Raw genomic sequence first — 26,970 nt, forward strand, 5'->3', positions numbered from 1 at the left:
GGTGAGGGGGGGAAAGGGTGGTGGAGAAAATTTGGAACTCAAAAATTTGTGGAACTGAATGTTATAAACTAATAGTAAATAAATAAAAATAAATAAATGAGGTATGTGTGTGTGTGTATGTATGTGAAGGACACATATTATATTATTATAACATGATATTCTTTCTACCACTACAGACTTCAACTACTCTATAACTTGATAGACATTCTTTCAAAGTAATTGTGGGAAAAAAAGTATTATCTTATAGCCAAAGTGTGTACAAGCTTGTCTGAATTTAGCTAAGGTGGTCCTCAGAAAGCAGAAGTTCATATTCTAAGTCTTTCCACTTCACAGGAATTGCTAGGGCTTATGTTCAACTGTGTTTAACAAACTAGGGTCACCACCACGACAAAATGAAGGAAAAGAAGAGGGGTTTGGTAGATAAATGTTTCAAATTATAATCACTTGGATGCCATGTCTAAATCATTACTTTATATAGTATCTTTAAAGTCATATACAATTAAAGATTTAATAAATACTCAAATAAACAATGACAAGAAATGAATTTTGGATAGCCATTAAACACAAGTTTTCTGAATGACAGTGACATAAGACAAGTTAATAATATGAGAAGGACCACAAGCAATAAAAACACAATATCTACCATATTACTATTAATATTAAAAGAAACAATCCTATTTACAATTACCCAAGAGTGATAAAAAAAGAGAATAAGACTAATGAAGAACTTAGAGGATTCCCTCCAAACAAGGACATACCACACAAAGTCATAAACAGTGCTGATCCAAAAATGTACAAAATACATATCCCAACCAATTCCCCAGTATAAATTTCAACTCTTTACCTCCTTAATTTTTTCCCTCTTTTCTCTGGTGTCTTCATCTTCTGGTTCTCCACCATTTATTCCTATGAGGTTTGGTAAAGGGACTGGTGGCAGTGGCTTGGTTTCTTTCTTCTTTATCTCCTGGGCTACCTTATTTTTTTCTGTTTCAATCTCTGCTTGTATTGTCTCTCTAGACTTCTTTAGTTTTTCTTTTGCCTCTTCTAGAGCTCGCTCATGATCAGCACGAATTTTATTTCTCAGACGTTCCTCTTCTTCCCTGGGAAATAAGGAGAGAAAAAAAAAAAACACTTGATCAGAAGCTGACTTCCTAAAAAGAACTTAAATCTTTTTAATAGTGATCTGGCTATTCCACCATCTTACGTTGACTGTTTTTGATTCTTCCAATAGATTGAAGAAGCAATTCATTAGCAAGAGACTTAAAAATTCTTGGACATCAAAACATATATGTACTGTTAGCAAAATGACCATGAGAGCCAAAGAACCCAGAGAGCACAAGGGGAAATACAGAAGGGAATATGAGAAAGGAAACAAGCAGAGACCAACCATGACAACTAGCAAAGCAGGACCAATGTAGAAATATGATGAGAGAGGTAAAGATTAAGAGAACAAAAGAAGAGAAAAGAGAGAGAAATAATTCAGGGCAAGGAGACACAATACAAATAGCTGCATGAGAAATTATGTCTGTTCACATCATAAAGCACTATGGATCTTAATCAATAATAAATACCTACTAAGTGCTAAGGTAGAAGGGATCCAAAGACAAGATGAAATAGCACCTACCCTCAGAAAACTTTCTTTCCATAATAGGAAACACGTTAAGTGCATAGAAAATAGATACAAAATAACTGAGGGAGGGTGGTTCAGATATCACTGCTTCAGGAAAGGCTCATATAGGAGGAGCAGCATTTTTAAGGAAGCTAGGTATTGCAAGAAACAGAGGTGAGGACAGAGAGTTTCCCAGGCATGGGGGACAGAAGCCGGCAATGTCACATCAGAAGGCCAGTTTGGCTGGGCTCAAGAATGCATTAAGGAGAGTAACATAAAATAAGCTTTGAAAGATAAGTTGGAGGTGGGTTGTAAAGGCATTTGAATGCCAAAAAGAGGAGCCTGGGCTGCTCCTAGAAGGCAGAGATCCAATAAAGCTTCTTGAACAAGCTATTGAGGTAATATATGGCCACCCCGGTGTTATAGGAGTACCATTTTGGCAGTCACAGGGAGGTCAGGAGAGAGAAAAGACACAAAGCTGAAAGACCAATCAGGAAGCTCTTGCAATGTCTGGGAGAGATTTGATGATAAGATTCTGAACTAAGACAGTAGACAGTACACAAATAAGAAACAGATAAAAAAAGGTGGTGAGGAGGTAAAATGGACAAGATTTGGCAATTGACTGGATCTATGAGGTGAACAAAGTCGAGAATAACAATGAGTTTATAAAAATTCAAGTGATTGGAAAAATGGTGGTGTCATCCATAGAAATGCAAATTAAAATCTTTTTGCAATTAACTCTAATGGTAAACTAATTTTTATTCCCAAACATGGAGGATGTACCCATATCTTAATGAAATAACAGAACTTTTGAAGTATTTAAGTATTAGTTCCAAAAGTTAACAATTAATGAATATCTAGATCATGTCCTATAATAGGGACTCAGTCGTTTATACTTATATAAATCCGAACCAACTGACCCATGGTATCATACAAGGTAAGTGAAAAGAATAATGTCGAGAAGAAAGTAAATGGCCAATGAAATGCTATTCTACTAAATCCAAACCCATAAAATAACACCAAATATCAGATCAACTTTCACAGTAAGAATATGTCTGTGCATAAAATCTGTTTTGAATTTAATGCTAGACACTGAATAAAATTATCAAAGTCACAGCCCTCTCCTTTAGTCTTATAGTCCCATAGAATTTAATAAGATACATGCAGAAAAATGAGATAGAACAAAAAAAAGTAGGAAAATCTGACATCATATTATACGGTTACCAGTGATTTCTTAAATTGTCTAATCTAATAAGCCTTTTTTCAACTTCTTTGTTAACATTTGATTCTGTTGGTAACGCTTATCCAACTAGATCCTCTTTCATCTCTAGGTTTTCATGATACAGCTCCCTTTTGGCTCTCCTCCTGTCTGACCCCTCTCCTCAGTCTTCTTTGGTAGACCCTCTATTATCTAGATTTTACCACCTAACTATGAGCGTACTTAAAGGCTCTATCTCAGGACCTCCTCTATTCTCTTTCTATATGCTCTCATTTGATGGCCTTACCAGTCACACCACACCAACTACCCTAAGAGAACATTTTGAACTAGTTCTCCTGTAGATATCTCAACCTCCACACATCTAAAACAAAACACATCCTCTTTTCCGCAAAATGTTACCATTCACTTAAACTTCCCTATTTCTACCAATGGCACCACCAACCCTTCCAGTCACCCAGGTTCACAACCTTAGTGTCATTCTTTACACCTCAGTCTCATTCACCCCATATATCCAATCAGTTCCTAAATCTTCTCATTTCTATCTCATCTCTCAAATTTGTCCTCTTCTCACCACTCATACAGCAATCACCCTAGTTCAGGCCCTTCTCCCTCTCACCAGGACTATTGCCATAAGGTTCTAAAATTGATCTCCCTTCCTCACGTGGAGTGAGAACTCCACTCCAATCCATCTTCTATACAGAAGTCCAAGTGAAATTCCTAAAGCACAAGTCCAACCATGTTATTTCCCTATTATCTAGAGAATCAAATATATATTATCTGGCATTTCAAATGCATTTCGCAATCTGGCTTCAACCTACCTTTCTAACCTTACTGCCTACTACTAATCTTCAAATACTCTGGGCCCCAGTCAAGCTGGCTGCCATATTGTTCCTTATTCAGAACACTCCATATGGCATTTCTATGGCCCTTCCATGGATGCTCCTCTTGCCTGAAAAGTCCTCGATGTTCATCTTTTGCCTCTCAGATTTGCTCATTTGTTCAAGGCTAGCTCAAGCATGACCTTCTACATGAAGACTTTTCTGCTCTCCACTGATAGTGCTCCCAATCACTTTGTGTCTCTTTTGTATATAGAGAGCTATCTGCCTCAACAGAATTTGACCTTTGACAGCTAGAACTATCACCAAAGCTTAGCACAACTCATAACACATATTGACTGATTTATTGATAATAGGTGATGAGAGGAGAAGAGAGAATAACAACTGGAAAAAGAAAGAAAGCCCTCTTGAAAGAGGAGCCAATTGATTTGATTGTTGGGGGGCAGATATCCAAGAGACAGAAGTATGAGAGTTCAACTGAGGGATGGGGGGATAGACTATGCAAAAGACACAGAAATAGGAGATGAAATATTCTATGGAAGAAATAGCTAGAAGGCCATTTTGACTGGGCCATTTAGTATCTAAAGGCCAAAAAAAAAGAAAAAAGTGAGTTTAGTCTAGGAAAGCAGACAGAAGACAGATTTTGATGAACTGTAAATGTCAGAGGGGTTTTTATCTTAACCTAAAAGTAAAGGGAACCCATTGGAACTTCTTGAGCAGAGGAGAGACACAGTTAGACTTGTGTGCTTTTGAAATATCAATTTGGCTTGGACAGACTGAAGAGGTGAGAAAAGATGAATGCAGAGGGACCAACTAGGAAGCTATTACATTAGTCCAGGAGAAAGGTGATGAGAGCCTGAACTCAAGAGGTGTTGATATGGTATAAGAAGTAGTAATAATAACAACACAAAGGTAGAAATTGCCATTGAAATTGTATGGTTTACAAAAAAATTTTCCATATATATTTTAACACATGATTAAAGGCTGAAGAGAGAATATGGGTGTGGCCAGTTTATAGTAGGCCTTCAGTGTTAACAGTTTCATCAAACAAGCAAAGAAAGTTAGTAAAAGGTTGCAAAATAGTGAAATCACATGTTAAAAGTCATATTTATATAACAGTCTGCCAGTATTATACTAGATAATCTACTATATATTACAGTATTATAATAGCTTTAGATGGGGACAGTTACATGGCAGAGTAGAGCTCAAGACACTCAGACACTTAGTAGCAATTTGATCCTGGATAAGTCACTTAACCCTATAGTTGCCTTGGTAAAGAAATGGCAAACCACTCCAGTATTTCTGCCAAGAAAACCCCAAAAGGGGTCATGAAGAGCTGGAAACAAGTGAAAAAACAACTTAGCAAGAACCTTTTACTAGACAGACTAGAACAGGGATAGACAAGAAGCAAAGAGAGAAATTAGAACAATATTCAATAATTCGGATGTAAAAAGCCTGGGACAAATTGTTATCTCAGAGGAAAAATTCACTACTACAATCAGTTCTAAAAAGCCCATAGGAAAAAAATAAAAAAGAACGCCAGCAATAGGGGAAAAGGTGAAAAAAATGTCAGGCTCTTTTCAGAAATCTTTTTTCAGAAAATCTTTTTCAAGATTAACGAAAATCAACCTAAACAGATAATATTCATAAATCTATAGATTTTTCTCTTGGAAATAACCCATCTAACAGAAAAAGTATAAAAATGTTGCTTAGATAGGATGTTTCCTAAATCACTTTAAGGAACCTAAAGTTTCTCCTAAAAATTCAAAATATCTACATACATGTAGATATCTTAGATTCTTTTACAAGTATATTACATACTTCAACAATATATAAATCAATGTGGATACTCTTCCCTGCTTTGCACTTTACTAGAAACCTTCATAAATTTCTATGATGAAAAAAAAAAATGTAATCTGAAGACTAAACTTCAGGGAATCGTGTCTCCAAATTCAACTAGGCCAGTCCCTAGTGTGTTAAATGTCCATCATTTAACCTACATATAAAGCCTTCGATGCTTGACAAAACCTGCCCAAACTTATATTCTGTTGGCAGGGCCTTTGAAAATCCAGGGTCAATAACAACCCACCATGAGACCTCAACAAAGGGAATTACTTTAATACTTAAATAAAATGAACTAAATACTGTAAAGAAATTACCTATACTACTCATCTCTGTGGTTAAGACAGAAGCCTATTTTAAAATGACAAAACAGAAAAATGATAAATGCTGGAGAGGATGTAGAAAAATTGGAACACTGATGCATTGTTGGTGGAACTGTGAACTAATTCAACCATTCTGGAAAACAATCTGGAACTATGCCCAAAGGGCTATAAATAAGTGCATGCATACCCTTTGACCAAGCAATACCACTTCTAGGACTATATCCCAAAGAGATCATATAAGTGGGAAAGGAACCCATATGTACCAAAATATTTATAGCAACTCTTTTTGTGGTGGCAAGGAACTTGAAATCAAGGGGATGCCCATCAACTGGGGAATGGCTGAACAAGTTGTGGTATATGAATGTAATGGAATACTATTGTGCTATAAGAAATGATGAACAAAGAGATTTCAGAAAAACCTGGAAAGACTTACATATGCTGAGTGAAATGAGCAGAACCAGGAGAACACTGCACATAATAACAGCAACATTGTGTGACAACTAACTTTGAAAGACCAGGCTCCTCTCAGCAAATGCAAGGTATAAGACAATTCCAAAAGACTCATGAGAAAGACTCATCCAGAGAAAGAACTACAGAGTCTGAATGCAGATTGTAGCAAGCTATTTGCCCTTTCTCTTTTTCTTGTTTTGTTTTCTTTCCTCTCTCATTGTTCACTCCATTAGTTATAATCCTTCTTTACAAACTGACTAATGTTTAACGTGAAGGTATCTGTAGATCCTATATTTGATTGCATGTGGCCATTGGGGGGGGGAAGAAAATTTGAAACTCAAGGGATTGTGGAACTGAATGTTGTAAACTAAAAGTAATTAATTTTTTTTATTATTTAAAAAGCCTATTTAAAGGCTGATTAGAATTTTTTTAAAAAGAAAAACTGAGAATGAGAATTGATATTTGTTCACCCAGCACTGTCCATGAAAGAAGTTGTATCAGATACTCAATACCTACATACTAGAAAAGTGAACCATTGGGGCAGCTAGGTGGTGCAGTGAATCCCCAGCCCTGGAGTCTGGAGGCCCCAAGTTCAAATATGACCTCAGACACTTAACACTTTCCAGTTGCATGACCTTGGGCAAGTCACTTAACCCCAACTGCCCCTCCAAAAAAAAAAGTGAACCATATAGCAAAGCAGGAATAATTCTTTATGTTCTTTCAATAGCCAGAATGAAATATCCCTTAAGACCATTCAACTCCTTTTTTTATTATATACATTTAATTTAAATTCTCCATCTTGTAACAATCTATAGGTAAAATATCCAGACCTTTACCATAGCTACAGCAATGAGAGAGATTCTACTCTGCCAGCTCCAAAGTGGCAAAGCACCTTCTTATCCAAATTCCAAGGTTTATTTTCATGCCCCAGGGGCAAGACAATGTTATGAGGTGTTCAGGGAGGAGGGGCACTCAGGGAGAAAGAGGGGAGAATAGGGGGAATAGTAAAATGAAACTGAAAAAAAGGATCCACACAGGACCTCACTAAAAGAACTAGAAACGTACTGATCAATAACCACCCACAGTGACTCCAAGCAGTGTTAGCAGAGGCAATGTCAGAAAAGAGTAAAAAGACTCCATTTAAGGAAGAAGTCTCAGAAGGAAAAGAAGCAAAGTAAGCTTCAGAGGCAGAGGGGAAAGGCAGTGATGCAACTGTGAAGTGTTCCATGTACAAGGTTATCCTAGGAACACAGTTCAATTTAATGTAATTACACAATCAGCACTAATCATTTATTAGGTACAAGGCACTGTGCTATCCAGGAAATATTCACTCTCCCACTGTGACGTTTTTTTTTTTTCGGGGGGGGGGGGGAGGAGAAAAGAGAGGGAGAAAGGCTGTGGGTAAACCAGAGATACACATAGAGAAAATGAAGTAGTATGGAAGCAGGAAGAAAATTATTCTACTATTTTATTTTCTCTTATTTCATTTTAAAATTTGTCCTATTAAAAGTTTTGCTATTTGAATTATAGTTCAACTCAGTTTGCAGATAGAGAATATAAGCTAACCCATATTTGCATAATCAAAATTCCATAAATATAGCAGGAAAAGTTAACAATTACAAACAAGATAGCAAATTAAAGATTTTCAAACACAATATTTAAATGTAAAGAGGCCTCAGAGTAAAGAAATAATTAATTTTGAATTTGGCTATATTCTTTCCTATGTTCAAGGTTTGACTGTAAAAATTAAAATAAAAATGGTTATTCTAACTGCATTCAAGTCATTTTTAAAATTTGAAAATGCAAAAACTGTATTTACATGCCCCAAATGTTGCTTTCCTGCTCAACCACAAGTTGAAAGTTTCTACAGGTTTTAGATTACACAACACCAGATGATACAAAGAAATGAATTAAACAAATCTTGTAATACCATCTACAAAAGTCTGCACAGTGACTTATTTAAATGCATTTGTATCTTGCCATAGGAGCTAGAGGGAAGACTGACAAATTTAAAAGTTAAAAAGCAGCTGCAAATTAAAGATAAAGCAGGTCTATAGAAAAAACACATTTGAAATCAATGGAAAATTTTTATAATTATAGCAATGATTTATTATTTTTCAATAACTCCTCTATCACTTACAGTAAGGTATTACATCAGCATATACATCCAAGGATATTTTTAAAAATTCCTAGGAAGTAACACCAAAACAATACAAAAAATGTACATCTTTAAAGATACAATTCAATTGGGGGTTCGCTTTGAGAAGTGGTGTGTGATTTGACCAGACGAGACTCTGGGCAGCCATTGAGAGCCCCCCAGCTTTGAAAAACCCAGATGTTGATGCTTCCCTCTCTGGTAACTGACTAGGTATGGATATAATGGTTGGACAGTTGGAGGCTTGTCTGCTTGAAATGTTTCACTGTCTTGTAACTTCTGCTTGTAACCTGTCTGTATACTCTGAAGTTCAGGGTGCTGACCTTTTCCCTTGAACTAGGTAAATGATATGTTTGATTGATTAAAAGCAAGATTGTTAACCCCCCCCAAAAAAAGATACAATTCAATTAAGGGGATGCCCATCAACTGGGAAATGGCTAAACAAGTTGTGGCATATGAATGTAATGGAATACTATTGTGCTATAAGAAATGAGGAGCAGATGGACTTCATATTTATCTGGAGAGGCTTATGCAAACTGATGCTGAGTGAGAAGAGCAGAACCAGGGGAAATTTGTACACAATTAGACACATATTGTATGTGTGACGACCAACTCTGATAGACTAGGCTCTTCTTAGCAATGCAGGGTGATAAGTCAACTCCAAAAGACTAATAATGGAGAGAGATGTCTACATTCAGAGAAAGAACTAGACAGAACAAAGTCTGAATGCAGATTGAAGCAAACTACCTGCTTTCTTTCTTTTTCTTGTTTGGTTTGTTTCCTCTTTCCCATTTTTCATTCCATCCAATACAATCCTTCTTTATAATCTGACTGTGTAATATGAAAGTATTTGCAGATCCTATAGCTGATTTTATGCCCCCATGGGGGAGGGGGGGGAGAGAGGGGTAAAAATTTGGAACTCAAGGAATTGTGGGACTGAATCTTGTAAACTAAAAGTAAACAAATTAATAAAGAAAAAAAGATTATTTTTTTTAAAAGATACAATTCATTTCTGGATTTCTCTATTAAAATCAAAGCCTATCTGTCCCTACAGATCTATTCATTCTATGATGACTTTAGCAAGGTCAAGCTAGGGCTAAATCAGAGACCCAAAATAAGGAGTGTTGGATAAAGTGCTATCTCCAGATTCTAGAGTTAAAATCAAAAGAATGGGCTCAGACTACTAACATTTCTCTAAAGATCTCTTCCACCAAAATTGATCACTAAGATCTCTCCTAGCTCTAAATTCTAAAATCCTATGAAATGTACAAAATCTAAACTACTAAACCAAGGCTCCCCAATTCTTCCCCCCACCCTCCGCCCTGCCTCAAATAATGCCTACCCAATGACTCACAGATGTCTATAAGGTGATAGAACCCTGGAAATTATCTCTTTGTGATAAAAAATGGTATACTATCACAACCCTAGTTCTGAGTCTTATTAAATCATTATCTAAGGGTTTCTAGGATAGCTAGCTGACTGGTCTCTGCCTTCAACCTCTCCTCCAACCCTATGATTCTCTCTATTGGGGTATGACCAGAGACAGTTTCAATTGCTGTTACTCTTCAAAAAAACACTTCATAAAGCTACAAGACACTCCAAGCCTTAGCTTTGGAGGTCCTCCAAGATATAGCTCCAACCTACTTTTCTCACTTTATTTAATGCAGCTTCTCACATGCATTCTATGCTCCAGCCATACTGAATTATTCCAGTTCTCCTTTCCATACATATCTTTGTGCTAATTCCTTCAGTGAAAATTCCTTCCCAATTCTCTGCTTGTTGAAATCTTACTTCCTTCAAGAGACCCATCAAGTGATATCTCTTCCACGAACCTGTTCCCCTTACCTGCAATCTCATGCCTGCTCTGAAAACTAAGTGCTAACTGTAACATCACACATTGTTTTGTATTCTAATTATTGGAGTACCTTGAAAATTCTTAAAAAGGCTATTCAGCTTGGTGATTCCCATGTAGCAAGTAAGTAAGCATTTACTAAGTGCCTACTATATATATGGCAGGCACTGTGCTAAGAGCTCAGTATGAAAGAGGCAAAAAACAGACACATGTTGGAAGCGTAAGAGACCTGAAAGTAAGACTATGGCTGGCTGACCAAACTTAAGGTGCCAAAGATCCTGAGAATTGTATTTTGTCCTAGCTTGGGAAGAAGCGAACCTTACCAATAGATAGCCTTGCCTGAGTGTTTTGCAAAAGAATGTAATTTGTATTATCATACATACCAAAATCAGTTTACTTTTTATAAAGAGTCTCTGTTCATTATCCTGAAATCTCAAACTGATCCTTTAATGTGCTTCTAAGTCTTAGGAATGATATATGTGGCAAATAGTAAGCGCTTAATAAATGATTACAGAGAGATAAAAAGGTTTTTGTGTTCTATTCTTGTGGGTTAAGAGAGTTACAATTGGGTCAAGACCATTTCTTGTCATACTACAATAAACACCATAGCAGTCGTTTGAAGATATGATGTGAAACAGGGGAAGGGGGGAAAAGGATCCTTAGCATCACTTAAGTTGCTGCTATGGGGATATGGCTCAGGACTCACACTGGTCACAATAAATGACATACACAGTCAACCATTAGACAGGAGCCTGAAAATTTGAAAGATGGGCAAACAACATAAAACAAAAAGGGCTTATAAGGGCCACAAGTTGTCACTACTTCTATTTAATCGCATTTCTACCAACTCAGAAATACAAAGAAATCTAAATCAACATATCGCTAATGATTCTTGACATCCTAACCTATTTCCATCCTGGCAAGGGTACAAAAAGGGCAAATGAACAATGTTAAAACTCATCTCTGCCACAAAAACTCAGATAATGACATTGCAGGACTTCATATGAAAAGGAAAAAGACTTTTTTTTTAATCTGAGGAATTGCCCAGCAAGAGGGAGTCTGTATGTCTCTGTGTGTGAAAGGATAACCAGTAGACAGTCTGTGTGCAAAGTGGTACCTTTAAAATGGCAATGGCAACAACAATAACAAAAACAACAAACAGAGGAAAGCTTCTAGCACCCGATTTCGACCTTTTATTGCAAACTTGTGGAGAGAGAAATAGATGAGGTGGGTAGGATGGTGTGATAGTAATGGTATTTAAAGATTCCCCTGTATTGGCTTGGTTTTTCAAATTGATTGTGATAAAACCCAGAGCTTGTTAATCCCACCTGTGGGATGGACTTGTTGATGTGAAAAGAGAGTCCTGAACTGGGAGGAGCTGGTGACATAGATTTGGAGAGACAAGAGAGAGGCAGAAGGACTTTTTGGAAGCAGCACCTCGTGGAGAGAGAGAGAGACTGAGAAGGATTGCTGAGAGCCACTTTGAATCGCCCTGGACTTTTGAGACCTGCCCCCTGAGCTGCCAAGGACTGAGGAGACATGGCTGTTTTGCTGGTACTTTGTCTGTCTGTTTTGATGTTGTTTTGCCAGATTTGTCCACTGGTGAAGGACAGCGCTGTTGTTGCAGGGGTCTGGGAACCTTTCTGTTGGTTCAGAAGCCCTGAAGAAGGATTTTCTTGTTGTATGTTTACAGAAATCCTGGGAGAGGGTTTTGCTAATGTTTTCAGGGGTTCTAGGACTGTTCTGCAGACAGAGGATGGATTGATGAAGGGACTGGCAATGTATCTTGTGGCCTTGCTAAGCCTTGTCTCCCCAGGAACTAAGATTGCTGAGAACTTGCCTCCTGTCAAGATGAAGAAAAGACCTCCATTTGGGTATTAAGTGCTGTGTTTAAACTTGTAACTCTGGGGTAGATTCAATTGTGATCCAGGGGTGGGGAACTTTTGACCTTTTTGTGCTTTGTGGTGGACCAAATGAAGGTACAGCCTAGGGGTGTAGAAGTATTTAAAACAGAGATTTTGTAATTGATTGAATGATTGGTAGGTCCTGGGGTGGGGTAGTACTTGGAGATTATTTAATCACGCTTAGTAAATGCTGTATTTGGAATGATGTCATGTTTTGATCTTCTCTGTTCTTGGTTGGTCACTGAATAAAATGGAGAGCACCTATGCTGGTATTCTGAACCTTGGGAAATTGCCTTTCTTTGGGTATTACATTACAGATGGGCAGGCTTGGATAGGTTGTAGCCTGTATTGTTAGAGACAAGATCATAGATTTGAGTATTTAAGAAAAAGGTGGACTATTTAAAAGTGGTATAATTTAAAGAGGCATTGCATTAAGCCAAGACCTGTTTTAAATTATTCACATGATATGAATAATAATTTGTCACACCAAAACATTTATTTTCAACTTTGAGAAGAGTCCTATGCTTGTAGTAAGATGTAAAGAAAGTAGTTGGAACTGCCACTCAACAATGTACTAATCCTAAAGCAAAAGAACCAGTCAGTCAATAAGTATTTAAATATCTACCATGTGCTAACACTGTGCTAATTGTTGGAGACACAAAGAAAATAAACGACAATCCCTATTCTCAAGTTCACAGACTAATGGGGGAAACAATATGCAAATGATTATGAATAAATGAGATGTAGACAGAATAAACTGAAGATAATCAAGAGAGGGGGAAGACACTGGCATTAAGGGGCATTAACAAAAGTTCATTATAGAAGGAGAGATTTTAGCTAGGCCTTGAATGCAACCAACGAAGCTAACAGGCAAGGACAAGGAGGGAGAGAATTGTAGGCATGAGGAGTAAGGGGGAGATAAAAGCTAGTGAAAATGTCCAGAATCCCAAATGTAAAGTCAAAAGGCTTGGGTCCACTGTGACCTTGTTACCATTATTCTCTACTGGACCTATCACTTTACCAATCTGTGTCTCAGTGTGTTCATCTGTAAATATGAGGATGAGATCGTTAATATTCCTTCTTTCTTTAAATCAGATTTACTATTCTAACAACAGAATTGTGTTATTAATACAATGCTTTATTTTTTTTAAGTCTTCTCTTGCTTACTAGTCTTGTATCAGGGAATGTTTTTTAAATAATAGCAGTTAACATTTAAATGGCACCCACTCTGTGCCAATGTATCAGCAATGCAATATTCACAATGCCTATGGAAATTACAGATATGCTGATGTAATTATCAATCACAAAATATATCAGGCTTTCTATATGGGGGAATAAGCTAGAACATTTATTAAAATACCAAGAGACTGAGTCCCAAAACCAGAAAGTCAAAGCCATCAGAGGAGTTATGAAATTGGCACAAGTAAAGTAGAAAGCACCCACATTCTCAAGCCTTTAAAACAGAACAGGCTACCTCAGGCAAAGGTCCTCCTCTCCCCACTCACAGCAACCACCCAGAGTCCAGGAAACACGCTCCCAGCAGCTCCGGCCCCTGGCAGTCCTCAGCAGGGGTCCTTAGCAGAAATTCTGGCTGACTCAAAAAGGGGTTCGCGCTTCCACTGCCGCCGTTGCCTCTGCTAGCCACCGCAGGAACTCTAGCTTGGCTTCCGCTTCCTCTTGCTCTGCCCCTTCCTGCTATGTCAGCAAGTCCAATGGGGCATGGAAGATCTTTAAATCCCATAACCCTTACATCCAGGTACTATAATAAACGTTTTACAATCACCTCATCTGATCTTCATTACAACTCTGTGAAGTAAATACTACTATTATTATTTTACAGTCGATGAAACTGAGGCAAACAGGGTAAAGTGACATGCCTAGGGTCACACAGCCAGTAAGTGTCTGAGCAAGAACTGAACTGAGGTCTTCCACATGGCCTGGGGCTCTAGACACAGAGAAGCTACCTTGCTGTCAACATTGCCATGCACATACCAGTCAACACATTACTCCTGTGACTAAAGAAAAATGTTACATGAGCTTAAGTATTTAGGATATTCAATTTAACAGGGTATCTATGTCAGTTACAGCAGAAAAAGGAAAAATACTTCTAGGACTTCTATAGTGGCTTTCTACTGTTCGAGAATCCAGATAATTGTACAAATACATTTGATTATCAAGCCAATTTGTTAAGCCCAGTTTCCACAATAATACAAAGGTACCTGTGACAACTGCTATGACTAACATTTGGTTCCAACTAAAATATATCCCAAGGTTAAGAAACTACCAAAAGCACAATACATAATGTGTTGTTGTAAGAACAAAATTAAACAATCCATTTTAGAGGCCATAAAGGCAAAATCCCTCATTATACAGATGAGGAAACTGAGCTGACACATCAGAGAACTGAAATAAAATAGCTTTCCAGACTAAGGGCTGAAATTCCCAAAGGACTTATGGAGAAGTAGAGCACATACAGACTGTTGATAGACAATAGGCATTTGATGATAGTAAACCCTGGGTTATAGAAAAGAGAGATTCAAGCTTTACTTCCTAAATCTTCCCAAGCCATTCCTTCTATCCCATCATTAAAGATACGCAGCTATATTTTGATGTAAAACATGGAAAAAAAATTCAAATATAAGAAAACTACGATATTAAAACAATGAAATACTATATAACCCTAATACTGCATATAACTGTGAACTAAGTCAACACATAAAAATGTTTATGTGAAAATGACCATAAGTGGGGGGGAGGAGGGGTTCAACAAAATAGGGTGCACCTATTGATTACAACATACAAAAACACATACAAAGGCAGTAAATAGAGCAACAGCCCTGGAGTCAGGAAGACCTGAGTTCAAATCCGGCCTCAGACACTTAACATTTACTAACCATATGACCTTGGGCAACTTACTTAATCCCAATTGCCGTGCCTTCCCCCCTCCAAAAATTAAAAAAAGGGCAAAAAAAAAAAACCCACATACATAAAGAAACTGTGAGTTTATAGTGACAAACCTAGTTCAACATTCATTAGTTTATTTTTATTTTGTAAAGCTATGTAATTTTTAGCACTTCAAAATATCTGAATAAGTACGGGATCTCTTCAATATGAGGACATCTTCTAATAGAGCAGATAGATAACTATTCATCCATACCTTCTCATCCCCTATGATTCTTTTCCATATTATCCCATAAGTTTTCTACTCCAAAAAAAGTTAATACAATGTGGCAGGGACCATCCCCTTGAACTCTCAAGATCCAAACTCTCAAGTTGTCAAAGCAGAAGAGGGGCTGTCCACTGGTTATCCCTTGCTCAAGCTACAAAGGCCTATCTCCGTCACAGAAGCCAATCTTCACCCAAAATTACTCTCTCTACTACCTTTTATATAACCCACAATTTTGATTACATGATTCAATTGCAATATATCATTACCCAAGATCAATGGTGAGAATTTCATAATATAAGCGTAGTAGGAGGGTGGGGACAGTAGGAATCTGCAAACGTCGCCAAGAAGCAGTTTCAAATTATAGTACTCAGATCAACTACTTGATAGTAGCAGTACCTACAGGGCATTCACTTTCTAATTTTCACAGAAGGATAGGGTGAAACATAAAGAATCATAAGACTATATAAAAGGTGATGACATGAAAGATCTTGAAAAAAAAATCACTGGCATTAACAAGACTTTACCTTTATCTCTAGTGAGTAGTACCTATGATGAGGGTCTCACACTGTACAATATGAATAATGTGGGAATGTGTCCTATTCTCCTTTGCTCAAGAAGTCTCAGAGGACAGAGATTGGGAGCTAAGGTGAATGAGAAATCAAGGAATGGTATGAGACCCACACAAGAATAAGAAGAGGACTGAGAGGGAGAAGGAAAATACAGAGGTAGAGGACTTGGGTTTGTTTCTTTCCTTTACTCCCTGTTGAGACTTGGCAATGGAAGAAAAAAAATGAGCTTCCACATCAGCAGACTACAACCTCTCAGACAGAGAGTATGCATTAAATTATTTACATTCTCTCTGCCTACTTGGCTCTAGAATTCTCGGGGGGCAGAGACTAGTAACTAGCCAAGGAGAAGGAAGTAGCAAGAAATAAGATTAGACTTGCACAGTGATAACAAGAGGACACAGTGAAAAAGGAAGATGACAAAGGGAAGGAGTAAGGTTTGTTGTTGTTTTAAATAAATAGTTTTTAAGTAATTAAAGGCCTCTAGTATTAAGTATTTCACACTATCTTTTGGTACGTTCTAGGCCACAAAGTTGGAACATTATTATAGAAGAAATTAATTAGCTATCCCTTACAGTTTTCTGTAATCCAAAAATTTGATCACAGCATCTTCTATGTCTTTATCAAAGTCATCAATAAAATACTGAACTAATGAGGTACAAGGAGATAGTCTTTTATTATGCCACTAAAAAACTTACCTTTAGGTTGAAATCTGCTGATGAATTTAATTTACTAAAGATACAGTCTAGGTTTCTTCTGGGTAAATCATTTCTCCCAATGCAAATCAGATAAATTGGGCAGATCTAATAAGGTTCAAAAAGTTTTTTGAATTTTGAATTCTCTCAGAAAAATATTCTGCTAAGACAACACAACTATCTATTAACCACATCATTTCCACACACTTTTACAACTCACTCATCAGCATAAATATTATTACTCATTTTTTCCTTTCAGTGTCAGTAAATGCAGGAATGTAGATATAGGTAAGATGGCTACATTCTTCAAGTTAACATTTAATCTGTCACTAGGCTAGTTGGAAAGTAGTAGCCTGAACATCAGTTACTGTTAAATAAATTCCTAGAAACAATTATAGGCAATATATACAAAGTGCCTGTGAATCCTTCAAGCCCTCAGTGACATTTCTGAGGCCCAATAATATAGTTCTGCTAAAGCAAAACTGTGAAAGTATTTATAAAGTATTTAAAAATTCTGATGAGATCTTAGAACTCTGTCCCTATATGTATGTACCCTGATTAAAACTTTCTGTGAGTTGGGGGCTACCTACATGGAATCTGTGTGCATACTATTTGTAAGGTCAGAACTATGAGAGCTAAGAGAAGTGAGAATCTAGGGGGCTCCCACTCATCTGTCCATTGGTGAAGGAAATTAAGGAAGTAATCTAAGGAAAGAGATTAAGTATTAATTACATCTATCCTAAAAGATTCCAAATTGGACTTGAGAAAATTAAGTTAAATCTGAATAGCTTTCTACTGGGACATTTCTCTCCCAAGGTACAATAATGATGGAGTGTAATGTAATTTTGAATTTGAAGATTCCTTTGTGGTGGCAAAAGTAACAGGCACTTAGCGCTTAGTAACTGATCAAGCCTCTGTTACAGAAGAGAAGGTATAAACTCCTGTCTCCTGTTACTGATGTAACAGGAAGGGGTTGGCTGAAACAGGAAGCTAATGCTGTGTGTATATAAGAAAAGCCCCAGAGAGGCACAGCCAGAATTTTCTTGAGACCAGAATCTGGTGGCAGAGCAGCTACAGAAGAGAGAATGGAGAACTGAGCCAGAATTTCCTGAGAACTTGTGGTGGTGGAGCTTCTTCTGAACAGGATCCCAGGAGTCTGGAGCCTGGAACCCGGAGCCCGGAGCCCAGGTGACTGAGGAAGCATGACTGGGATGCTAAGACTTTGTTTGTGGCTTGGTTGAATTCCCTGAAGTAGAAATGGTAAAGGATCTGACATGGACCAGCCCTGTGAACTTCAATGTGGAGCAGGACCTGCCCAGAGAGCTGGTCAAGGAACTGGAAGCTGTCTGCCATTGAACCCAGGTTGACTGTCTGGTGAATTCATGTAGAATCTGGGACCATGGAAGGGGATCTAGGGAATCTGAGAACAGGCCCCAAGTCAAGATGAAAAGACCTCTCCTTGGGTACTGAGTAATTATGGAATTATAGTTTACAAGTGATCTAAGGGGTGGAAGGATTTGTGTATGATACTTATAACTGATTGCTGAATAAGTGACTGATTGAGTTAATCAAGACTTTGCCCCAAGACTAGAAGAGTGACTATTGTACTTTGAGATGATTTGTTACTGATAAGTGACTTGAGTTAACTTAGTTGTCCCATGAGTGGAAGACTTTTGACTATTGTACTTTGAGACTATGTTGTGATTATATTGTGATTTTCTGTGACAAGTTATAATACTGTCATTGCTGTACCTTGATTTTCTGTGAAAGTTTTGCTTTGATTTGTTATGGAATAAATAGAGTGATCACTATACTGTGTAATCAGAACCTTAAAAGCTGTTCACAATAGCATTCTTCTGGAAAGCTGCTTGTGCATGGCATTACATGGAGCAGTGAAAAACTGATATGAAGGGCTTACAGTAGTCTGCCTAGCTTGTTGGTCTCTATGTGTAAATCCTTCTTCTGTAGAGTCTGAGAAGTTGCTGCTTATTTTTAAGATATAAGGCTCTTCCCTCCTTTTCTGGAGGGGAGGGGAAAAACTTTCCCCCTTTTTGGGGAATAGACCCTCATATCCACTATATGACTCCAGTGAAGAAGAGCATAGTTTCTCTTGTTCCCCTCCATTTCATTCTTTTACTTGTCAAGCTTTTGACCCTGACTTTGATTCTAATATATGTTCAGAATCTTTTTCTTCCATCCTTTCTTAAAATCCTTCATCTTCTTTAGTAAAGCACAATATAAAAGGGAATTCCTCAAGTGCATTCACCTCCTAAGTAGTGAGTACTTTTGACAGTAAGGCAAACACAGCAAACCACTGTAATGGATGATCTGTATAAAGAACATGGTGCTAATCATTAAACAGCCTTCAATTCTTATTTCATTTCAATTCTCTGCCAAGAATAACCTTTGTACCGGAAAAGAAACAACAAAAAATTGTTAATACAGAGGTAATACCCAAGATAAATGAGGAGATAACAAGAGTGCTCTTAATGAATTAAAGTCCCAAAAGAAGTGACAGATGTGATCACAGATGTGATAGAGTAGAGACTATCAGTGATAGCTGAAAAACTGAAGAGCATGATAGTTGTACCTCAGGAATGGAAGAGAACAAATATTGATCCAATTTTCAAAAAACTGAAGAGATTAGAGTCAGCAAACTATAGATCAGTGAGTATAACTGTGAACATTCTGAAATGGATTATAAAGAAATGGTTGGTGGACAGCTAGAAAAGGAATCAGTGATCACAAAGAGTTGAACCAACCTTGGACTAAACTAAGAGGCACAGGAAGGAGGTGATAATCCTCCACGCTAGAAACAAGGGGATGACAGTGCTCTGTGTTGTGCCTTTGTTAGAATACACAGAATATTCTGTTCAGTTCTAGCTGCCACAATTTGGGAAGGGCATTGAAAAGCTCTAGTATGTCCAGATAAGGGGGACTAAAATGGCCAAATTCCCTGTGTCCATCCCATCAGAAGACTGGGTGAAGGAACCTGAGATGTTTGACCTAACTAGGAAAGGATTGGAGGAGAACATAATAGCTATCTTTTAAGTATTTGAAGGGCTGTCTCACAAAAAGAACATTAAACTTCAGTTCAATCATCAATCAATAAACAAAGATTTATTAAAAACCTACTCCACACTAAGTCACAATGCTAGGCAGAAAACAAACAAACAAACAAAAAAAAAACAACCCCACCCCACCAAAAAACAGTGCCTTCCTTCAAGGAACTTACTGTCTATACAAGGAAGCAACAGGGCCATATACAAGTAGACACAAAACATTAACATGTAAATTTGTCACCTGGCCATGTAACCGTGAGCAAGTTACTTAACCCCAATTGCTTAGGAGCCGCCAGATGGCTTGGCAAGTAAGAGCACCGGCTCCCGTGTCGGGATGACCTGGGATCGAATCCGGGCTCAGATACTTAGCACCACACCCAGAAATAACTGGCCGTGTAACCTTGAACAAGTTACTTAACCCCAACTGCTTTAAAAAAAAAAAAAAAACAAGTAAATTTGGAAGGATTAAAGGGGTTGGCCAGTAGCAGCTGGGTATATCAGAAAAGGCCTCCATAAAAATTTTGGCTTCAGAGGGCAGAACCAAGAGTAACACAGAAAGTTACAGAGACAAATTTGTACTTCATATCAGGAAAAGCTTCCTAATGATCAGAGTTATACATAAGTGAAGTGGGATATACATATAAGTGAAATCAGAGCTATACATAGGTGAAAAGATATTAGGTTCCTGATCACTGAAGGTCTTGAAATCAGAAGACAGATGACCACTTATCAATTAGTTATATTCTAATAGGTATTCTTTTTCTAATATGGAGTGAACTAGTATGGGTTTTCTAGTATGCTTCTGAAATCCCTTCCAAAATGAAAAATAATTCTTATCTTCAAGTAACTTACAATGGACTACATGGGGAGATACAACATTTAAACAGGTAAATAAATACACAATAATTTAGGACTTAGAGTTGGAAGAGACCTTGAAAGGTAATCAAGTTCAACTCTCTAATTTTACAGACAAGGGAACTGAGGCACAGAGTCGGCCCAGGTTCACAGTTATTAAGTATCTACGACAGGATTTGAATTCAGGTCTTCCTGACTCCAAATTCAGCATTTTAGGGAGCACTGACAACTAGGAGATCAGAAAAGGAGCTGGGCACCTAAGCTAAACCTTAAAAAGAAACTATGGATTCAGTGAAGAAGAAAGGGGTTTTTTTCCATTCCCAAACTGTTTTTTGAAGCAGATGGGTTGAAGGCTCTTGAGAAGATAATGCAAATAAGTTTTTCTAGATATAGTAATGATAAGTCAATGAACCACATGACTGTACTTTAAAAGTTTTAAAAGACTCAAGGAAGAATGAAATTAGTTAAGTAGTCAAAATGTGTAACCAGTCATCATAAATTATAACCATGACAGACAGAGCCTTAGTGGATAGGCACTGTAACTCATACCCCTAAGGTAAACAATGAAATACAGTAATAGTTTTTCTTCTGTCTAGTCTGGTAAGATTTTTTTTTTAATAAAGTAGAATCACTATATATAAATAATTAGAACAATATTATATGATGGTTTCTGTAAAGGAGAAAAAAACTTTACTTAACTAATCTTATTACATCTTTAAGAACGTATAACCTATTTAGACTTTCATAAAGCTCTGAAAAGGATTTATAAATAAAGGCTATTTTAAAAATAGATTTACCACAGGGTTAGTTTTCTCTCTTCCAAACCTAATTTTCTTGGCCTCCACCCATACTTCCCAGGCTATACCACTCCAACCATCATCAGTAAGAATGTGATCATCCAGGGGCAGCCAGGTAGCACAGCAAGTAAGAGCACTGGCCCCAGTGTCGCGATGACCTGGGGATCGAATCTTGGCTCAGACACTTAGAACCCACCCAGAAACACCTGGCCGTGTAACCTTAAGCAAGTTACTTAACCCCAATTGCTTAAAAAAAAAAAGAATGTGATCATCCATAACCCCCAGCTATGAAAGATTTACCAGGTTTGACAGTGCATCCTTCAAGAGCCTACCTGAAACAAGGTCACTTGGCCCTAAAAAAAAAAAAAAGGTTTATTTTAATGTTAAATCTATGCCCAAATTTTTAAAGCCAAAAATTAGCTACTGCCGGCTTGTCCAAGACTAGAGAACTGAAGCAATTAGTTTTTCCTTTCCTTTCTGAAAGAGTTATGTTACTATCAAGTTTATCATTTTCAGTGAAAGTTTTGTTTTCTCTGATGCATGGAAAACAAATATTGTGTCATGAATACAAATTTCCCTGTATGCTAAAAGGCAATTTTATTTTAAAATCCATACAAATATTTCTACATCTAGATTAACTAGTCCTTAACTTAAATTTTTTATTGCTACTTCAGTTATCACCTGAAAATTTTGGTGTCTCAATAACCCAAAAAAATAAATGCACATTAACTGATGGTAACCTTTTACAAGTTAATGATATTATACAACTAACAAAAATAGTCTACCAATAAAAGGAGAAAAAAGTTAACTGATTAAAAACTCATCATTTTTACGACTCAATTTGGATAAAAAGCATGGCTTGTAAAAAAAAAAAAATGCAGCCATACAAAAAAGTTACCCATTCACACACTGAAAAAGTTGAGGTTATCAGAAAACATTCAAACTCAAATTTATATGAATAACAGTAGTCATTCATATAAAATTATGAGTCACAGATTGTTCTTTCTCTGGGGTCTACATATTTCCAGTAAGAAACTATATTTTAAATGTACTACAAACTAAAACCAGTGTATGTAGTACAGAAGCATAACAGAACTTTCTAATTTGCAAATGGAAATAAAATTGAAAATTTTTTAACTGACTGAAAAACAATGAAAAACAAAGGGCATCTAGATGGTGCACTGGATAGAATGCTAGGCCTGGAGTCAGGAAGACTCATCCTCCTTAGTTCAAATCTGGAGACACAATTTTAAAAGCACCAAGGTCTTTAAAAAAATTTTTTTAAGCTATCATAAGGAGACAGTTCCAAATAAAAGAGTTCAGTATAATTACTCCCCAAAAAAAGGAAGGGAAAGAGAAAAGCCGTCTTTCATCAAAAGAAAAAAAATCTACTGACTGACAGTCTGCTTTCTCAAATTTCAATAGATGTGAGATCTCAATGATGTGTGAATGCCCTTCTATAGTAGAGATTGCAACCCATCCCAAAAAGAAGTATTCTGTAGTCTCTACAACTTTCAGGCTGGGTAAAAAAAAAACCACAAAAATCTTACTCTAATGCCTTATTTGAAGACAGCAAGTTCTGGCATACTCTACCAAGCTATCATGTTTCTATTAATAGACTGTCTGCTGTCCAAGGCCTAGATTTGCTAAGTATGGAACAACTCAACACCAGGAGGAAGGCCACTGGGTAAGGAATTCTTTGCCCATAGCAACAAATTAGACAAATAAAAATACAAAATAATGCTTTAGTCTGTGCACCCCTTCCTGCTATGATAATGGCAATGGTTAAATGGAAGAAAAAGACAAAATGTGAGATCCTTAATCAATGATCAGTAAGTTAAGATGCTACTTAAGAAACTTAATCATATTAAAATTGAAAATCTTGCTATAAACAAAACTAGAATACATAAAAAAGAAGTAGCCCAGTAAGTGAAGGATTTATATAAATTCTCTTTGGAGAAGTAAGAGATTTGTCAAAGTATTTTTCATAATATTATGTAAATGCAACAAGAAACATTCTTTCATGGTACTTTTGTCATCTTGCCTAGCAGTGCTCACCAGTAAAAGCAAAAACAACAACAAAAACCCTTCCTTAGAGGTAATTATACATTACGTACCAAAATCTGCTGAGTAGGTGGTACAATAGAGAGTGCTGGGTCTGGAGTCAGGAAGACTCATCTTCCTAAGCTCAAATACAGCCTCAGACACTTACTAACTATGTGTCCCTGGGCAAGTCAATTAATCCTATTTGCCTCTGTTTCTTCATCTGTAAAATGAGCTGTAGAAGGAAATGGCAAACCACTCTAGTATCTTTGAGGAGAAAACCCCAAAAGGGGCTACAAAGAGTCAGAAACAACTGAAATGATACAACTAAAACAAAAGAGAAATTTAATGAAGACCCTAACAAGAACCATCAAACAAATTCAATGATTAGACTAATTATTGCTAACTTAAACACAAAGGTAGAATGCCAAAAAAAAAAAAATGTTAAAAATTGATTGAGAACTGAAAAATGAAAAAAGAACAAAGAATTATATGTTACTCGGAACCATAATAGCTATGTATCACAAATATTTTCTTTGAAAGTTGGAAGTATAGTGGACAAATCATGCTCATAAAAACAACCCTCCTCCAAAATGAAACTGATTACTTTAACAGGGTGTTTACTTTCTCATCACCAAAGTATTTGAGATTAATTTATGTACAAATTCAATAGAACAGGCAGAATTCTATAAATAATTTTCTAGATCATACCACCTTTTTCCTAGTCAAACAACTGACTCAGAGGTACAAGGAATACAATACCCTCCTTCCTTTGTTTGTTTTTTTTTTTTTAATTACAAAAAAAAAAAAAAACTGTTCTTAGACCAAAACAAAGCCTTAAAGTTTTTCCTTTCAACAAATATCTCCTTCAACCACTATGAAAATCATACACATTTCCTTGATGCGTAGAACTAAGGGTATCTTGGTTCAATAATACAGATGATCAGTATGAAGCAAAGCACAAAAGAGAAAGCTATATGGTATATATTCACCAGCTCTGTTCATCACTTTCCTGACAGGTACACTACACAAATCATACAGAAGAGATTTTTTTTTATAAATGGTCAGATTTCTTAGGTACCTTTTTCCAGATAACACTATATAGGGATTTTATCAAAACTAAACTATCTAAGAGGGAAAAAAATCATATAACCTGGTAAATCACTGTTTGGGAGAAAAAAAGGTAGATGGAGAATTCATATTGCCTGGATTACAGCAAGCAGAATAAGCTTCCCATTTAATTAAACCGTAAATGTACCTTGGACAAGCAAAAAAAAAAAAAACAGAGGGGCAAGAAGCTGAATAGAGCTGATTAAGAGAACAGGGCCCTGCTGACTTTCATTTCAGAAACCATGAAGGGCTTTGAATGAATCCAGATGCTACCTGACACAAAAGCACCATTTTTTTAATAGCCATCTCTCAGTGAAGTTAGAAAGCTGTGGCTCGCAGAACATACCACAGTCTCAGATCATCAAATTATAGGTAACCCATAGGTCAATGGAAACGTTCATGGGAAATATGAATGGGGCTGCAAGAACCTATTCCCAAGAATAACTTAACCACAAAAAAGGGCATAACAAATGCCAACAAGGGCTTGTTCATACAGAAAAGGAAGTAGACTGGTTACATTACAAGACCTCAGAGAAACAGAGACAAAGAGCACACCCAGTTGTCAGGGAAAGCTCCCAAACATCGATCACATCCACAACAGAACTAACTGTAGGGTTTCAGTAGTATGTCATCTGTTCTAGCAGAGAGAGCGACCAGGCCCAAGGAAAAGCCATAACTGCCAAAAGATCAAATCCCAGCAAAGGGCTGACAAGCAAATTTTAAAAAGAGGGGGAAATACCCAAAGCAATGTTGCCACAACTCCTTTTGGCTCACAGACCAGAAACAACAGCCTAGCCTCATATCAAATCTGCAATCCCTACAATCAATTGGTCCAAGCCACCAAAGAACAACTGTCTTAAACTTCATTTCATTGTCATAAAATTTAAATATATAAGTTCTTTGGAGATAAAGCAGGTCTTTTACAAATAACAGCTAAATGCCTCTCACAAGGCAAAAAAAAGAAAAAACAACACAAGCAGAAACAACAGACAGCAATTAACCAGGCCAAAGAACAATTTTTTCCTTGTACATAAAATGTAAAGTTCCTTGCTATCCATTGGATATTCAGCTATTCACGGAAATTCAAAAGTAGAAATATCTCATCAGGATTATTTATGAATATAAGGTTCCAAATAAGGTAAAAATAAGCAGAACTAATTGTTCTATAAGAAATTATGGGGGGTGGAGTCAAGATGACAGAATAGAAGCAGGACCTCCCTCTGGCTCCAGCTTCCACCTTCCCCAATCCATGTAAAAAGGGGACTTTGGAGCTGCAGAACCCACAAAATGACACAGAGAAGCTAACCTCCCGCTGAGGACAGCCCGGCAGTCTGGCAGGAATCGGCCAGCATAGTGCTCTGGGAGCCAAGCCCAGCCCCAAGTCAAGGCTTTAACCCCAGGGCGGGCCTAACCAGCTGCCAGCCAGAGGGACTCCAGATCAGCAGCAGCTGTGGCCATTTCCAGATTTATCAACACATAGATGCAAAGGACAAAGTGAGAGGTCAGTGCAGTCCGGATTTTGGGATCCAGTAAGTGGGAGTGTGTGGCTTCTCGCCCCATTGAGACGCCAGCCGGCTCCACATGGCAGCTTCAGCTCCTGGCCTGCAGAGTGTAGGGGGACCAAGCACCAGTCTGAGGGGAAATCACTCTTGCTTTAACCTTCTTGGATCTGGATTGCAGTCTAGGGTGGAGGTCCTGGGGTATGTGTCCAGCTTGCCAGAGCGTGTGGAGACCTCAGAGTCTGCACCAGTTCCAGTGTCAGGATGACTTGGGGATCAAATCTAGGCTCAGATACTTAGCACCACACCCAGAAATAACTGGCCATGTAACTTGAGCAAGTTACTTAACCCCGATTGCTTTAAAAAAGATATATATATGTCTCTATATGAGGGTATATGGGCATATGAATACATATGTGAATGTGTATATATGTTTACAGGTATACATAGATAGAGGGCACAGGACCAATTTAACAGGAAGGGATGATACTTAAAAGGTGAAATTAAGAGGTGAGAGAAGAATATAATGAGAGGAGATGGGGAGAGACAGAATGGTGTAAACTATCTCATATAGAAGAGGCAAGGGAAAATAGTTACAATGGAGGGGAATAATAGGAAGGCAAAAGGGAATGGGTCAACCTTATTCCCATTGAATTTGGCTTGAGGAGGGAATGAAATACACACTAAATAGGGTATCTCACCCTCCAGGAGAGGAGGGGAAGGAAGGGGATGAGAGGGGGGAATGATGGAAGGGAGGGCAGGCTGGGGGGGAGGGAAGTTGAAAGCACCCACTTTTGAAAAGGGATGGGATCAAAGCAGAGAATAGAACAAGTGGGAGGTTGTGATAGTAATGGCATTTAAAGTTCCCCCTGTATTGGCTTGGTTTTCAAATTGATTGTGTTAAAACCCAGAGCTTGTTAATCCCACCTGTGGGATGGACTTGTTGATGTGAAAAGAAAGTCCTGAACTGGGAGGAGCTGGTGA

At 37.4% G+C, this 26,970-nt stretch overlaps 1 protein-coding gene across 1 annotated transcript in view; it reads right to left on the reverse strand.

Annotated features, from left to right (window-relative positions):
• MAN1A2 (mannosidase alpha class 1A member 2) overlaps window positions 1-26,970 on the reverse strand; it is a 255,679-nt gene that overhangs the window by 172,048 nt on the left and 56,661 nt on the right. Inside the window, exon 2 of the mRNA XM_069090237.1 lies at window positions 845-1,100. Within this exon, the coding sequence (XP_068946338.1) occupies window positions 845-1,100 (256 nt within the window). The remainder of the gene's footprint in view (window positions 1-844; window positions 1,101-26,970) is intronic.

The sequence above is a fragment of the Petaurus breviceps genome, unplaced genomic scaffold (assembly GCF_028583685.1).
Source record: "Petaurus breviceps papuanus isolate PSGF00001 unplaced genomic scaffold, PetGlider_PUasm1.0 186, whole genome shotgun sequence".
Classification (NCBI taxonomy): Eukaryota; Metazoa; Chordata; class Mammalia; order Diprotodontia; family Petauridae; genus Petaurus; species Petaurus breviceps.